At 37.1% G+C, this 16,017-nt stretch overlaps 1 protein-coding gene across 1 annotated transcript in view; it reads left to right on the top strand.

Moving 5' to 3' along the window:
• Positions 1-16,017, top strand: part of DGKK (diacylglycerol kinase kappa) — a 167,153-nt gene that overhangs the window by 129,283 nt on the left and 21,853 nt on the right. The window contains exon 14 of the mRNA XM_045994759.1: positions 316-415. Coding sequence (XP_045850715.1) covers positions 316-415 — 100 coding nt within the window. The remainder of the gene's footprint in view (positions 1-315; positions 416-16,017) is intronic.

Here is a 16,017-nt window from a genome sequence, read left to right as displayed (position 1 = left end):
ATGGGCCCTTGAACCATATCTGATTTTATCCCTGTGAAAACCTGACCCAAGGTGGATCAACTGAATTTTCTTTTCTGGAAATTCTGAATTTAGGGCTAATAATATCTAATTAAACTCTCTTAGGTACTCATGTATTTAACCATATATACATGAGAAAATAGAAAAACAAAGAAAGGGGAGATAAAGGAAAGGGAGAGAATACAGATCAGGAAAGAGAGACAAGGAACGAGAAGGTGGAAGATGGACTTTATAAGACAGAAGGGCTCTGGACATCATGATCCATATCACATTGTCCCATCTATCTTATCTTTGCAGATTCCTGTGTTCAGCAGTGGAAGATTTTGTGGTGGATATTGTAAAGGCTTGGAGTCGGATAAAACAGAATAATACAGCTATAGAATCTGTGATTTTGAAAGTAAGTTTCCATTCCTTTTATCTTCCATGCTTTGTGGAGCCAGGGCCTCCTTTTTATCTTTTATTTTTTAATTTATTATTGTTATTCCATTATAATTAACATACACTATTATATTAGTTTCAGGTGTACTATATAGTGATTCAATTATTCTGTACATTACTCAGTGCTCATCATGATAAGTGTATTCTTAATCCCATTGACACCTATTTCATCCATTCCCCAACAACCTCCCCTCTGGTAACTATCAGTTTGTTCTCTACACTTGGGAGTCTGTTTTTTGGTTTATTTTTTCTTTCTTCTTTTGTTTTGTTTCTTAAATTCCAAATAAGAGTGAAATCACTTGGCATTTGTCTTTCTCTGACTGACTTATTCGCTTAGTATTGTGCCCTATAGATCCATCCATATTGTTGTACATGGCAAGATGTCATTATTTTTTATGGATGAGTAATATTCCATTGTATGTATATAACACATCTTCTTTATCCACTTACCCATGGATGGACACTTGGCTGTTGTAAATAATGCTGCAATAAACATAAGGGTACATGTATCTTTTAAAATTAGTATTTTCATTTTCTTTGGTTAAATAACCTGTAGTGGAATTACTGGATCCTATGGTAATTCTATTTTAATTTTTTGAGGAACCTCCATATTGTTTTCCAGAGTGGCTGCACCAGTTTGCATTCCCACTAACAGTGTAAGAGGGTTCCCCTTTCCCCACATCCTCGCCAATACTTGTTGTTTCTTGTGTTGTTGATTTTAGCCAGTCCGACAGGTGTGAGGTCATAGCTTGTTGTGGTTTTGACTTGTATTTCCCTGATGATGAGTGATGTTGAGCATCTTTTGAAGTGTCTGTTGGCCATATGGATGTCTTCTTTGGAAAAGTGTCTGTTCATGTCTTCTGGCCATTTTTTAATTGGGTTATTGGTGTTTTAGGTCTTGAGTTGAGTCAATTCTTTATATATTTTAGATACCAACCCTCTGTCAGACATGTCATTTGCAAATATCTTCTCCCATTCCATAGGTAGCCTTGTAGTTTTGTTGAGTATTTCCTTCACTGTGCAGAGCTTTTTATTTTGATGTAGTTCCAATATTTTATTTTTGCTTTTGTTTCCCTTGTCTGAGGGGACCTATCTAGAAAAATTACTACAACTGATGCCAGACAAGTTACTGCCTGTGCTATCTTCTAGGATTTTATGGTTTCATGTCTCACATTTAGGTCTTTCATCCATTTTCAATTTGTTTTTGTGTATGCCATAAGAAAGTTGTCCAGTTTCTTTCTTTTGCATGTTAATGCCCAGTTTTCCCAACACAATTTTTTGAAGAGACCATCTTTTTCCCATTGGATATTCTTTCCTGCTTTGTTGAAGATTAACTGACCATATAATTATGGGTTTACTTCTGGGTTTTCTATTCTGTTCCACTGATCTGTGTGTCTATTTTTGTGCCATTATCATACTGGTTTCTTTCTATTTTTATTTTATTTTATTTCTTTTAAGTGCTCCAAAATTCATTTTTTATGCAACACACCCAGTGCTCCATGCAATACATGCCCTCCATAATACCCACCACTAGACTCACCCATCCCCCCATCCCCTCCCCTCCAAAACCCTTGGTTTGTTTCTCAGAGTCCACAGTCTCTCATGGTTTGTCTCCCCCTCTGATTTCCCCCAACTCACTTCTCCTTTCCATCTCCCAGTGTCCTCTGTGTTACTCCCTATTCTCCACAAGAAAGGGAAACCATATGATAATTGAGTCTCTCTGCTTGACTCATTTCACTCAGCATAATCTCTTCCAGTCCCATCCATGTTGATACAAAAGTTGGGTATTTATCTTTTCTGATGGAGGCATAATATTCCATTGTATATATGTATATATATATATATATATATATATATATATATATGTAAACATATATACATATATATAATATAAATATATATACATACATATATAATAATATAAATAATGCACAGTATATATATATAGTATATATGATACTGTGTATTATTTATATTATTATATTATATTATTTATATTATTACTTATCCATTTGTCCATTGAAGGGAATCTTAGTTCTTTCCACAGTTTGGCAACTGTGGCCATTGCTGCTATGAACATTGGGGTACAGATGGCCCTTCTTTTTACTACATCTGTATCTTTGGGGTAAATACCCAGTAGTGCAATTGCAGAGTCATACAGTAGCTCTATTTTTAATTTCTTAAGGAATCTCCACACTATTTTCCAAAGTGGCTGCACCAACTTGCATTCCCACCAACAGTGGAAGAGGGTGCTCTTTTCTCCACATCCTCTCCAACACACGTTGTTTACTATCTTGTTAATTTTGGCCATTCTAACTGGTGTAAGGTGGTTTCTCAATGTGGTTTTGATTTGAATCTCCCTGATTGCTAAGGATGATGAACATTTTTTCATGTGTCTATTAGCCATTTGTATGTCTTCTTTGGAGAAGTGTCTGTTCAGGTCGCCTGCCCATTTTTTTTTTTTTTAAAGATTTTATTTATTTATTTGACAGATAGAGATCACAAGTAGGGAGAGAGGCAGGCAGAGAGAGAGAGAGAGGAGGAAGCAGGCTCCCTGCCAAGCAGAGAGCCCGATGCGGGACTCGATCCCAGGACCCTGAGATCATGACCTGAGCTGAAGGCAGCAGCTTAAACCACTGAGCCACCCAGGCGCCCCCGCCTGCCCATTTTTTGACGTTATTATCTGTTTTATGTGTGTGTTGAGTTTGAGGAGTTCCTTATAGATCTTGGATATTATACTGTTTTGATTACTACAGCTTTGTAATATAACTTGAAGTCCAGAATTATGGTACCTCTAGCTTTGCTTTTCTTTCTCAAGATTGCTTTGGCTATTCTGGGCCTTGTGTTTCCATACACATTTTAGGAGAGTTTGATCCAGTTCTGTGAAAAATACTGTTGATAATTTGACAGGGATTGCATTGATGTGTAGATTGTTTTGGGTAGTATAGACATTTTGACAATATTTGTTCTTCCAATGCATGAGCATGGATTATCTTGCCATTTCTTTGTGTTGTCTTCAATTTCTTTCATCAATATTTGTTTTCAGAGTACAGGTCTTTCACTTCTGTGGTTACATTTATTCCTAAGTATCATATTATTTTGGGTGCAATTGTAAACAGGATTGATTCCTTAATTTCTCGTTCTGTCACTTCATTATTGGTGTATAAAAATGCAGCAAATTTCTATACATTGATTTTGTATCCTACAACTTTATTGAATTGGCTCACCAGTACTACCAGTTTTTTGGTGGAGTCATTCTGGTTTTCTATATATAGTATCATGTCAACTGCAAATAGTGAATGTTTGACTTCCTCCTTGCCCATTTGGATGCCTTTTATTTCTTTGCGTTGTCTGACTGCTGTGGCTTGGACTTCCAGTACCATGTTGAATAACAGTGGTGAGAGTGGACACCCTTGTCTTGTTCCTGACCATAGAGGAAAAGCTCCCAGTTTTTCCCTGTAAGAATGATTTTGATAAATGATCTTTATTATGTTGAGGTATCTTTGTGGGTTTATTTCTGGGCTCTGTCTATTGTTCTATTGATCTATGTGTTGATTTTTGTTCCAGTACCATACTGTTTTGATTACTACAGCTTTGTAGTACATCTTTAAAACTGGGATTGTAATATCTCGTTTTGTTCTTCTTTCTCAGGATTACTTTGGCTATTTAGGGTCTTTTGTCATTCCATAAAAATTTTATGATTGGGGCACCTGGGTGGCTCAGTGGTTTAAGCCGCTGCCTTCGGCTCAGGTCATGATCTCAGGGTCCTGGGATCGAGTCCCACGTCAGGCTCTCTGCTCAGCAGGGAGCCTGCTTCCCTCTCACTCTCTCTGCCTGTCTCTCTGCCTACTTATGATCTCTCTCTGTCACGTAAATAAATAGAATCTTTAAAAAAATTTTTATGATTATTTGCTCCAGTTCTGTGAAAAATGCTGTAGGTAATTTGATGGGTATTGCATTAAATGTGTATATTGCTTTGGGTAGTATGGACATTTTAACAATATTTGTTTTCCCAATCCATGAACATGGAATATCTTTCCATTTGTGTCATCTTTAATTTCATTCATCAGTGTTTTATAACATTCAGAGTACAGATCTTACACTGCCTCAGTTAAGTTTATTATTTTTGGTGAAATTGTAAATGGGATTTTCTTAATTCTTAATTCTTAATTAAGAAATTTTCTTAATTTCTCTTTCTGCTACTTACTTATTAGTGCATAGACTGCTTTAGATAGCTTTTGTATTCTTCAACTTTACTGAATTCACTTTTTTGCCCTAGTAGTTTTTTGGTGGAGTCTTTTTAGGGTTTTCTATATACAGTATCATTTCATTTGCAGATAGCAAAAGTTTTACTTCTTCCTTAGCGATTTGGATGCCTTTTATTTCTTTTTGTTGTCTGATTGCTGTGGCTAGGACTTCGAGTAGTATGCTGAATAACAATGGTGAGAATGGGCATCCTTGTCTTATTTCTAATCTTGGGGGAAAGCTCTGTTTTTTCACCATTTACTATGATGCTGACTGCGGGCTTTTCATAAATGGCCTTTATCATGTTGAGGTATGTTCCCTATAAAACTACTTTATTAAGGGTTTTTACCATGAATGGATGTGTACTTTGTTAGATGCTTTTTCTATATCTGTTGAAATAATCACGTGATTTTTATCCTTTCTATTGTTGATGTGGTGTGTCACGCTAATTAATCACAAATATTGAATCACCCTTGCCTCCGAGGAATAAATCCTACTTGATCATGGTGAATGATTTTTTAATGTATTGTTGGGTTCAGTTTGCTAAGATTTTGTTGAAGATTTTTGCATCTATGTTCTTAGAGATATTGGCCTGTAGTTCCCTTTTTTTATATTGTGTTTATCTCGTTTTGTTATCAGGTTAATGCTGGCTTCATAGAATGAATGTGGAAGCTTTCCCTCCTCTTCTGTTTTTTGGAATAGTTGAGAATGTGTTTTAACTCCTCTGTAAATGTTCAGTAGAATTCAGCTGGTCCTGGACTTTTGTTTGTTGGGGATTTCTTGATTGGTGAATCAATTTCATTGCTGGTAATCAGTCTGTTCAAATCTTCTATTTCTTCCTAGTTCAGTTAAGGAAGGTGATTTTTTTCCTAGGAATTTTCCATTTATTCTAGGTTGTCCAATTTGTATAATTTTTCATAATATCCTCTCGTAATACTTTGTATTTCTGTGCCGTCAGTTGTTATTTCTCTTCTTTCACTTCTGATTTTGTTTATTCTTCTCTCTTTCTTTTGGTAAGTCTGGTTAAAGGTCTATCAATTTAGTTTGTCTTTGCAAAGAACCAGCTCCTGGTTTTACTGATCTATTCTATTGGTTGTTTAATTTCTATTTCACTTATTCTGCTCTCACTTTTATTATTTTCTTCCTCATAGTGTTGTTGGATTTGGTTGTTTTCTTTTTTCTATCTCCTTTAGGTGTAAGTTTAGGTTTTTGATATTTTTGAGATGTGAGGTTTTTCTTGCTTTTTGAAGTAGGCCTATATTGCTATAAACTTCCCTCTTCAAACAGCCTTTCCTATATCCCAAAGGTTCAGGATGTGTGTTCATTTTCACTTGTCTCCATGTTTTATTTTGTTTTGTTTTGTTTTGTTTTGTTTTGTTTTAGATTTTATTTATTTATTTGACAGACAGAGATCACAAGTAGGCAGAGAGGCAGGCAGAGAGAGGAGGGAAGCAGGCTCCCTGCTGAGCAGAGAGCCCAACGCGGGGCTCGATCCCAGGACCCTGAGATCATGACCTGAGCCGAAGGCAGAGGCTGAACCCACTGAGCCACCCAGGTGCCCCTTGTTTTGTTTTTTTATGTCCCCTGACCTATTCATTGTTTAGTAGCATGCTATTTAACCTCCTTGTATTTGTTTTCTTTCCTGATTTTGCCCAGTGGTTGATTTCTAGTTTCACAGCATTGTGTAAGAAAAGATGCATGATATGACTTCAGTCATCTTGATTTTGTTGAGACTTGTTTCATGGCCTAACATGTGATCTATCTGGAGAACATTCCATATGCATTTGAAAAGAATGTCTATTCTACTGTTTCAGGATAGAATATTCTAAATATATCTGTTAGATCCATCTGGCCCAAATTGTCATTTAAGTCACAGTTTCCTCTTTGATCTCTTGGATGATTTATCCATTGATGTAATTGAGCTGTTATAATACCAGCTATTATTTTATCATTATAAATTACTTCCTTTATTTTTTCATTTATTCACAATTTGTTTTTTCAAAAAGGTAAAGCATTTGGCTGTATGACACAGATACACCTTTATTTAAACCACTAAAAGATGGTTTCTGTAATTTGCCACCAAATGTATTCCTTGCTGATTTATATAGTTTTCTTTCTTTTATTTTTTGCATTATATTTTTTAATTCAATTAATTATATAATGTATTATTCATTTCAGAGGTATAGGTCTGTGATTCATCAGTCTAATATAATACCCAGTGCCCTCCTTAATATCACATGCCCTCCTTAATGTCCATCACCCAGTTATCCCATCCCTACATGCCCCTACCCTCCAGCAACCCTGTTTGTTTCCTATGATTAAGAGTCTCTTATAATTCTTCTCCTTCCCTGGTTTCATTTTGTTTTATTTTTTCCTCTCATCCCCTATAATCCTGCTTTGTTTCTTAAATTCCACATACCAGTGAGATCATATGATAATTGTCTTTATCTGATTGACTTATTTCAGTTAGTATAATACCCCTTACTTTCATCCACATCATTGCAAATGACAAGATTTCATTTTTTTGATGGCTGCTTAATATTCCTGTGTGTGTGTGGTGTGCATATGCACACATGTGCACATGTGTATGTATACACCAGATCTTTATCCATTCATCTGTCGATAGACATCTGCTCTTTCTGTAGTTTGGCTATTATGGACATTGGTGCTATAAACATTGGGGTGCAGGTGTCCCTCCACATCACTACATTTGTATCTTTGGGGTAAATTCATAGCAGTGCAATTGCTGGGTCATGGGGAAGCTCTATATTCAGCTTTCTGAGGAATCTCCATACTGTTTTCCAGAGTGGCTGCACAAGCTTGCATCCCCACCAACAGTATAAGAGGGTTCTCCTTTCTCCACATCCTCACCAACATTTGTTGTTTCATGATTTGTTAATTTTAGCCATTCTGACTTGTGTGAGGTGGTATCTCATTGGGTTTTTGATTTGTATTTCACTGATATCAAGTGATGTGGAACATTTTTTCATGTATCTGTTGACCATTTGTAGGTCTTCTTTGGAGAAATGTCTGTTCATGTCTTCTGCCCATCCATTTTTTGACTGGATTATTTGGGTTTGGGTGTTGAGTTTCATAAGTTATTTATAGATCTTGGATACTTGCCCTTTATCTGATATGTCATTTGCAAATATCTGCTCTCATTATGTCAGTTGTCTTTTGGTTTTGCTGTGCAAAAGCTTTTCATTTTGATGAAGTCCCAATAGTTCATTTTTGCCTTTATTTTCCTTACCTTTGGAGACGTGTCTAGCAAGAAGTTGCTGCAGCTGAGGTCAAAGAGGTTGCTGCTTGTGTTTTCTTGCAGGATTTTGATGTATTCCTGTCTCATATTTAAGTCTTTCACCCATTTTGAGTCTATTTTTGTGTATAGTGAAAGGAAATGGACTAGTTTCATTCTTCTGCATGTTGCTGTCCACTTTTCTCAACACCATTTGTTAAAGAGACTGCCTTTTCCCCACTGAATATCCTTTCCTGATTTGTTGAAGATTAGGTGACCATAGAGCTGAGGGTTCATTTCTGGATTCTCTATTCTGTTCCATTGATCTATGTGTCTGTTTTTGTGCCAGTACCATACTGTCTTGATGATTACAACTTTGTAATAGAGCTTGAAGTTTGGAATTATGATGCCACAAGTTTTGGTTTTCTTTTTCAACATTCCTTTAGCTATTCAGTGTCTTTTCTAGTTCCATACAAATTTTAGCCTTAAAATTTAGGTTGCAGCTCTGTGAACAAAGTTGATGGTATTTTGGTAGGGATTGAATTGAATGTGTAGATTGTTTTAAGTAGCATAGACATTTTAACAATATTTGTTCTTCTAATCCATGAGCATGGAATGTTTTCTATTTCTTTGTGTCTTCCTTAATTTCTTTCATGAGTGTTCTATAGTTTTCTGAGAACAGATCTTTTGCCTCTTTGGTTAGATTTATTCCTAGGTATCTTATGGCTTTTTGTGCAACCATAAATGGGATTGATTCCTTGATTTCTCTTTCTTTTGCCTCATTGTAAGTATATAGAAATGCAACTGATTTCTGTGCATTGATGTTTATATCCTGCCAATTTGCTGAATTCCTGTGTGATTTCTAGCAATTTGGGGGTAGACTCTTGTGATTTCCACATAGACTATCATGTCATCCGCAAAGAGTAAGAGTTTTACTTCTTTGCCAATTCGGATGCCTTTATTTCTTTTTGTTGTCCAATTGCTGAGACTGACTTCTAGTACTATGTTGAACAGCAGTGGTGATAATGGACATGTCTGCCATGTTCCTGACCTTAGGGGAAAAACTCTCAGTTTTCCCCCCATTGAAAATGATATTTGCTGTGGGCTTTCCATAAATGGCTTTTATGATGACTCTATCCTTACATTGTGAAGAGTTTTAATCAAGAAAGGATGTTGTGCTTTGTCAAATGCTTTTTCTACAGCTATTGAAAAGATGGTATGGCTCTTGTCCTTTCTTTCAGTTATGTAGGATATCATATTGATTGATTTGCAGATGTTGAACCACCTTTTCAGCCCAGGAATAAATCCCACTTGGTCATGGTGAATAATCCTTTTAATGTACTGTTGGCTTTTATTGGCTAGTATTTTGATGAGAATTTTTCCATCCATGTTCATCAGGGATATTGGTCTGTAATTCTTCTTTTTGGTAGAGTCTTTGATTTGGGGATCAAGGTAACACTAACCTCATAGAAAGAGTTTGGAAGTTTTTCTTCCATTCCTATTTTTTGAAACAGCTTCAGAAGAATAGGTATTGATTTTTCTTTGAATATTTGCTACAATTCCCCTGGGAAGCCATCCAGCCCTGGGCTCTTGTTTGTTGGGAGATTATTGATTACTGCTTCAATTTCCTTGCTGGTTATGGGTCTGTTCAGCTTTCCTATTTCTTCCTGTTCCAGTCTTGGTAGTTTATAAGTTTCCGGGAATGCATCCATTTCTTCTAGATTGCTTAATTTGTTGGCATATAGTTGTTGGTAATCATTTTTAATAATTATTTCTATTTCCTTGGTGTTAGTCATGATCTCTCCCCTGTCATTCATGATTTTATTAATTTGGGTCTTTTCCCTCTTCTTTTGAATAAATCTGGCCAGTTGTTTATTGATCTTATTAATTCTATTAAAGAACCAGCTTCTAGGTTCATTGATCAGTTCTACTTTCCTTTTGTTTTCTAGTTCATTGACTTCTGCTCTGATCTTTATTATTTCTCTTCTCCTGCTGGTTTAGGCTTTGTTGTTCTTTCTCAGCATCCTTTAGGTATAAGGTTAGGTTATATATTTAAGACCTTTCTCGTTTCTTGAGAAAGTCTTGTATTGCTGTATACTTCCCTCTTAGGACCACTTATGCTGTATCCCAATGATTTTGAACAGTTGTGTTTTCATTTTCATTTGTTTCCATGAATTTTTTTTAATTCTTTAATTTCCTGGTTGACCCATTAATTCTTTAGTAGGATACTCTTTAGCCTCCATTTATTTCTTTCCAAATTTCCTTTTGGGACTGAGTTCCAGTTTCAAAGCATTGTGGTCTGAAAATATGCAGGGAATGATCCCAGTCTTTTGGTACTAATTGGGACTTAATTTGAGACCCAGTATGTTATCTATTCTGGAGAATGTTCCATGTGCACTTGAGAAGAATGTGTGTTCCATTGCTTTAAGATGGAGTGTTCTGGATAAGTGTGAAGTCCATCTGGTCCAGTGTGTCACTCAAAGCACTTATTTCTTTCTTGATCTTCTGCTTTGATGACCTGTCCATTTCAGCGAGGGAGGGTGTTAAATTCCCCTACTATTATTGTATTATTATCAATGTGTTTCTTTAATTTTGTTATTAATAGTTTTATATAATTGCCTGCTCCCATGTTAAGGGCATAAATATTTATAATTGTTATATCTTCTTATTGGATAGACACTTTAATTACAATATAGTGTCCTTCCTCATCTCTTATTCTAGTCTTTGGTTAAAATCTAATTTGTCTGATATAAGGATTGCCACCCCAGCTTTCTTTTGTTGTCCATTAGCATGATAAATGGTTTTTTATTTAAAAGGACATCTGGAGGTGTGTTTGGGTCTAAAATGAGCCTCTTTAAGACAGCATATCAGTGGGTCTTGCTTTTATCTAATCTGAAATCCTATGTCTTTTGATTGGGGGCATTTAGCCCATTTACATTCAGAGTAACTACTGAAAGATGAATTTAATGTCATTTATACAAAAAACAAAAGAGAAAAACAGCAACAAATAAAAAGGAGTATAAACAGGTGAACAGAACAGAGCAATACACTATCTACTGAGTGTATATTGGTCAGTTTGTTAGAAGAAACTATATCCCAAAATTTTAAGGAAATAAAAGTGTATATATACAAAAATAAAATTAAATACATTGAAAGGATAGGATGTAACTGTAAAGGTGAAAATTAAAAAAGACTTGAACAATGCAAAAAAAGGAAGAAGGGAAAAAAGAAAAAAGAGAATATGATTAGATAGGTGAAGAGAACAGAACCATTCACTAGATTTTGGGTGTATTTTGGTCTATTAGAAGAAACTGCATCCCAAAATTGTAAAGAAAGAAAAACTTACATATATACAAAAATAAGTTATACACAAACAATGAATCCTGGAACACTACATCAAAATCTAATGATGTACTGTATGGTGACTAACATAACATAATAAAAAATTATTAAAAATTATAAAATAATAAATAAATAAATACAATGAAGGGATAAAATGTAACTGTAGTTACAGTGGGTTAGTGGGTTAAGCCTCTGCCTTTGGCTCAGGTCATGATCTCAGGGTCCTGAGATCGAGCCCCGCATCAGCCTCTCTGCTCAGCAGGGAGCCTGCTTCCCCCTCTCTCTCTGCCTGCTGCTCTGCCTACTTGTGATCTCTCTCTCTCTCCCTGTCAAATAAATAAATAAAATCTTTTTTAAAAACTGTAACTGTAAAAATGAAAATTTAAAAAGTTTTTTAGAAAGAGTTGATAAAATAAATTGGTTAAAAAAAGAAAAAATTTTGGAGGAGATTATGCTGAGTGAAATACATCAAGCAGAGAAAGTCAATTATAAGGTTTCACTTTCTTGTGGAACATAAGGAATAGCATGGAGAACATTAGGAGAAGGAAGGTAAAAATGAAGGGAGGGATTAGATAGGGAGATGAACTATAAGAGACTGTGGACTCTAAGAAACAAACTGAGGGTTTTAGAGGGGAAGGGAGTGGGAGGATGGGCTGCCCTGGTGATGGGTATTAAAGAGGACACATTGCGTAGAGCACTATGTGTTATAAGTAAACAATGATTCTTGGAACACTACATCAAAAACTAATGACACACACACACCAAAAAAAACTAATGACATACTGTATGATGACATAACAATAAAAAATAATAATATAAAAAATAATAAATAAAGATTTTTGTTCTAAAAATACAAGTTCTAAAAAAAAGAGAATTAAAGTTGAAAGATTACAGAACCATGAATTCTATGTGCTGTATTCCCTTAGGGCTGGAATTTTGCAGTTCTTGATTGGTAAACTTGGTCTTATCCGGATGATCTTGCTGATCTTCTGGGGGAGGAGCCTGTTGCATTTATTCTCAAGTGTCTTTGCCCTAGGCAGAATTGTACTGCCCTTGCCAGGGAACCAGGCTATGTAATCTACTCTGGTTTGCTCTATGTGGTTTTATTCCCTGAAGGCTTTCCATACAGCTTTAGAGGATGAGAATGAAAATGGCAACCTCCCAATCTCCCACCCCTGAGCAGAAAGCTGGGGGCCCTACTCCTCAGTGAGCCCTCAGAAAATAGCAGTCAGTCACTCTTGTCTCTCTCACCCAGCCTGTAACTGAGCATTTCTGTCTCAGGCACATGACACGTTTCTGGTCTCCAAAGCCTACAGACTCCTGCAGTGTGCTCCCATGCTGCTCCTCCAGGGGGAGGAAGGGGGGGCCTCACTGGCTCTGCAGTTTGTTGGACCCTTCTCCGATAGCAGTCAACCGATTGTGCTATGGTTCCCAGTTTATGGCAACCCTGAGCTGAGAGCCTACTCCTGGGCTCGCTCTTCGCAGCCAGCTTCCCTGCTCTGATGCCTGGGAGCTCTGTCACACTCAAGCATTCCCAATCTTCCTATGACCCCAAGGTTCCTGAGACCACACTGTCCCAGCTAGAGTTTCGTGCCCCCCCCCCCCACTTAGCCTGAGTGATGTCCTTCACTAGAGCAGACTTCTAAAAGTTCTGATTTATGTTCCACTGCTGTATCACTTGCCAGTAGTTGGCTTATGGAGGCTCCTTCTCCCTGTAGCTTATCTTCCCATATATCACCTCAGGTTCACTTTTCCACACTTCCTATTTTGCAAAAAGTGGTTGCTTTTCTATTTGTAGAGTTTCAGCTATTCTTTTCTTACATCTCTCGTTGAGTTTGCAGGTGTTCAGAATGATTTGATAGCTATCTAGCTAAATCCCTGGGGCCAGATGAAATTAAAGTCTCCTACTTCTTTGCCATCTTGTAAATAAATCTTCCTTTACGTTTTTTAATAGCTACTTTATGTATTTGAGTGCTCCCATGTTCGGTGCATAAATATTTACAATTGTTATATCTTCCTGTTGGATTGTTCCTTTTATGATTATATAGTGTCTTTCTTTGACTCTTATTAGAGTCCTTGTTTATTTATTTTTATTTTTATTTTTTTAAAGATTTTACTTATTTATTTGATGGAGAGAGACCATGAGAGAGAGGGAACACAAGCAATCTCCCACCCCTGAACAGAAAGCTGGGGGCCCTACTCCTCAGTGAGCCCTCAGAGAATAGCAGTCAGTCACTCTTGTCTCTCTCACCCAGCTTGTAACTAAGCATTTCTGTCTCAAGCACATGACACATTTCTGGTCTCCAAAGCCTGCAGACTCCTGCAGTGTCCTCCCCCTCCCACAAGAAGTGGGAGAGGGAGAGGCAGGTTTCTCACTGAGCAGAGAGCCCAATGTGGGGCTCAATCCCAGGACCCCAGGATCATGACCCAAGCCAAAGGCAGAATCTTAATGACTAAGCCACCCAGGCACCCCAAGTCTTAGTTTTAAAGTCTACTTTATCCAATACAAGAATTGCTACCCTGGCTTTCTTTTCATTCCTATTGACATGATAAATGGTTTTCTATCCCTCAACTTTCAATCTGCATGTGTCTATAGGTTTTAAATGAGTCTCTTGTATGCAGCATATAGGTGGGTCTTGTTTTTATATCCACTCTGTCACCTTATGCCCTTTGAGTCCTTTACATTCAAAGTAATTATTGAAAGTTACACACATATTACCATTTTGTTACTCATTTTATGGTTGTTTTTGTACTTCTCCATTCCTTTCTTCTCTTGCTCTCTTCTTTTGTGGTTTGCTGGCTTGCTTTTATGATATACTTGGATCCCTTTTTCTTTATTTTTTGCATATCCACTATCAGTTTTTGATTTGTGGTTACCATTAGCTTTGCATATAACATTTTCTGCATATAGGAGTCTATATTAAGTTGATGGTCACTTAAGCTTGAACTCATTCTGAAAGAACTAAATTTTTACCCCTCTCCCACTCCACTTTACATCATTTCATTTTGTGAATCCCTTAGCTGATTTTTATAGATATACTTAAGTTTACTGTGTCTGTGCTTTCTAGTTTTCTTAGTCCTGCTTACGGTTTTTCCTTTCCACTCAAAGAGTCTTCTTTAACATTTCTTTTAAGTCTGGTTCAGTGGTGATGAATTCTTTTAAATTTTCTTTGTCTGGGAAATGATCTTTCCTTCTTTTCTGAACAATAGCCTTGCTAGATAGAGTATTCTTGGCTGCAGGGTTTTTTATTTCACCACTTTGAATATATTATGGAAATCCCTTCTGGTCTGCAAAGTTTCTGCTGAAAATCAACTGATAGACTTATGGACTTTTTTCTTGTATGTAACTGTTTTCTCTTGCTGCTTTTAACATTCTCTTTATCACTACTTCTTGCCATCTTAATTACTATGTGTCTTGGTGTGAACCTCCTTGGGTTAATTTTGTGGGGTCTCTCTGTGTCTCCTGGATCTGGATTTTTGTTTCTTTCTCCATATTAAGGAATATTTTCAGCTGTTATATCTTTAAATAAATTTTCTGCCCTCTTTTCTGTCTCTTCTCCTTCTGGGATCCATATAATATGAACAGTGTTATGCTTGATGGTGTCACTGCATTCCCTTAATCTATTCTCATTCTTTATTACTCTTTTTTCTTCCACCTGTTCAGCTTGACTGTTTTCCATTACTCTATCCTCCAGGTCACTGATCTGTTCCTTCCTCTAGTCTACTATTTATTCCCTCTAATGTATTTTTAATATCAGTTACTGAGTTTTTCATCTCCAATTGGTTCTTTTTTATGTTTTCTATCTCTTTGTTGTGGATCTCTCTGAGGTCCTCCACTCTTTTCCCAAGTCAAGTGACTATCTTTATGACCATCACTTTAAATTTTCTATCAGGTATATTGTTAGCTCTGTTTTGTTTCGCTCTCTTGCTGTGATTTTGACCTGTTCTTTCATTTGTGACATATTCCTCTGTCTCACAATTTTTTCTAAATCTCTGTATCTGTTTCTATGTGCTAGGAAAGTCAGCTATGCTGCCTGCTCTTGAAAGCAGTGGCGTTATGAAAAAGAGTTCCCATAGTGCCCTGTAGTGCAATGTCCCCTGTTCCTCAGAACGTGGTACTTCAAGGGTGTCTCCTATATGTGTTGCATGTGCCCTGCTATTGTGGCTGAGCTGCATTTGCCTTCAGTCCACTCATCTGCAATGGCCTTCTTTGACTGTTGTGTGCAGTGTTTTATGTCTGTTTTGTTAATGGGCAAGTTTGGGGCCACACTGGGCTTGAGCTGGGTTAGACTAGGCACTTGTCAAAGCTGCAGACACCAAACTGCAAGATGCTATCCCCGTGTTGCCCCCTGAAAGGCTTTTGTTAGTAGGCAGGGCATTCTCCCTGTGTTGCCCCCTGAGAAGCTTTCATTGGTGGTTGGGCCCTGCTATCAAACCAGGTGTCTCCCCCCAGCCCATTGCTGCGGTTGTAGTTGAACTGTGTTGTGGTTTTCTTCCCCTCTCTCCAGGGCAGGAGTCACTTTGGAGTGACATGTTGGATGGGGTGGGTTTTCAGCTAGGGGTATGTTGAATGGAGTGGGTCTTCGGGAATATGCAGGGAGCAGGGTACCTGGTGTTAGCAAGGTGTGTGCTAATCTCTAGGGGAGGGGACCTGTAGCTGCTTTGGAGAATTATTGAGGATGGGTTGTAGGGGGCATGTCCACAGAAGTGCATGGGGGTGAGGTGTGCTGTTAGCAAGC

This window comes from Meles meles, chromosome X (genome assembly GCF_922984935.1).
Source record: "Meles meles chromosome X, mMelMel3.1 paternal haplotype, whole genome shotgun sequence".
NCBI classification, from domain to species: Eukaryota; Metazoa; Chordata; class Mammalia; order Carnivora; family Mustelidae; genus Meles; species Meles meles.
This window is presented reverse-complemented; position numbering and strand designations above follow the sequence as displayed.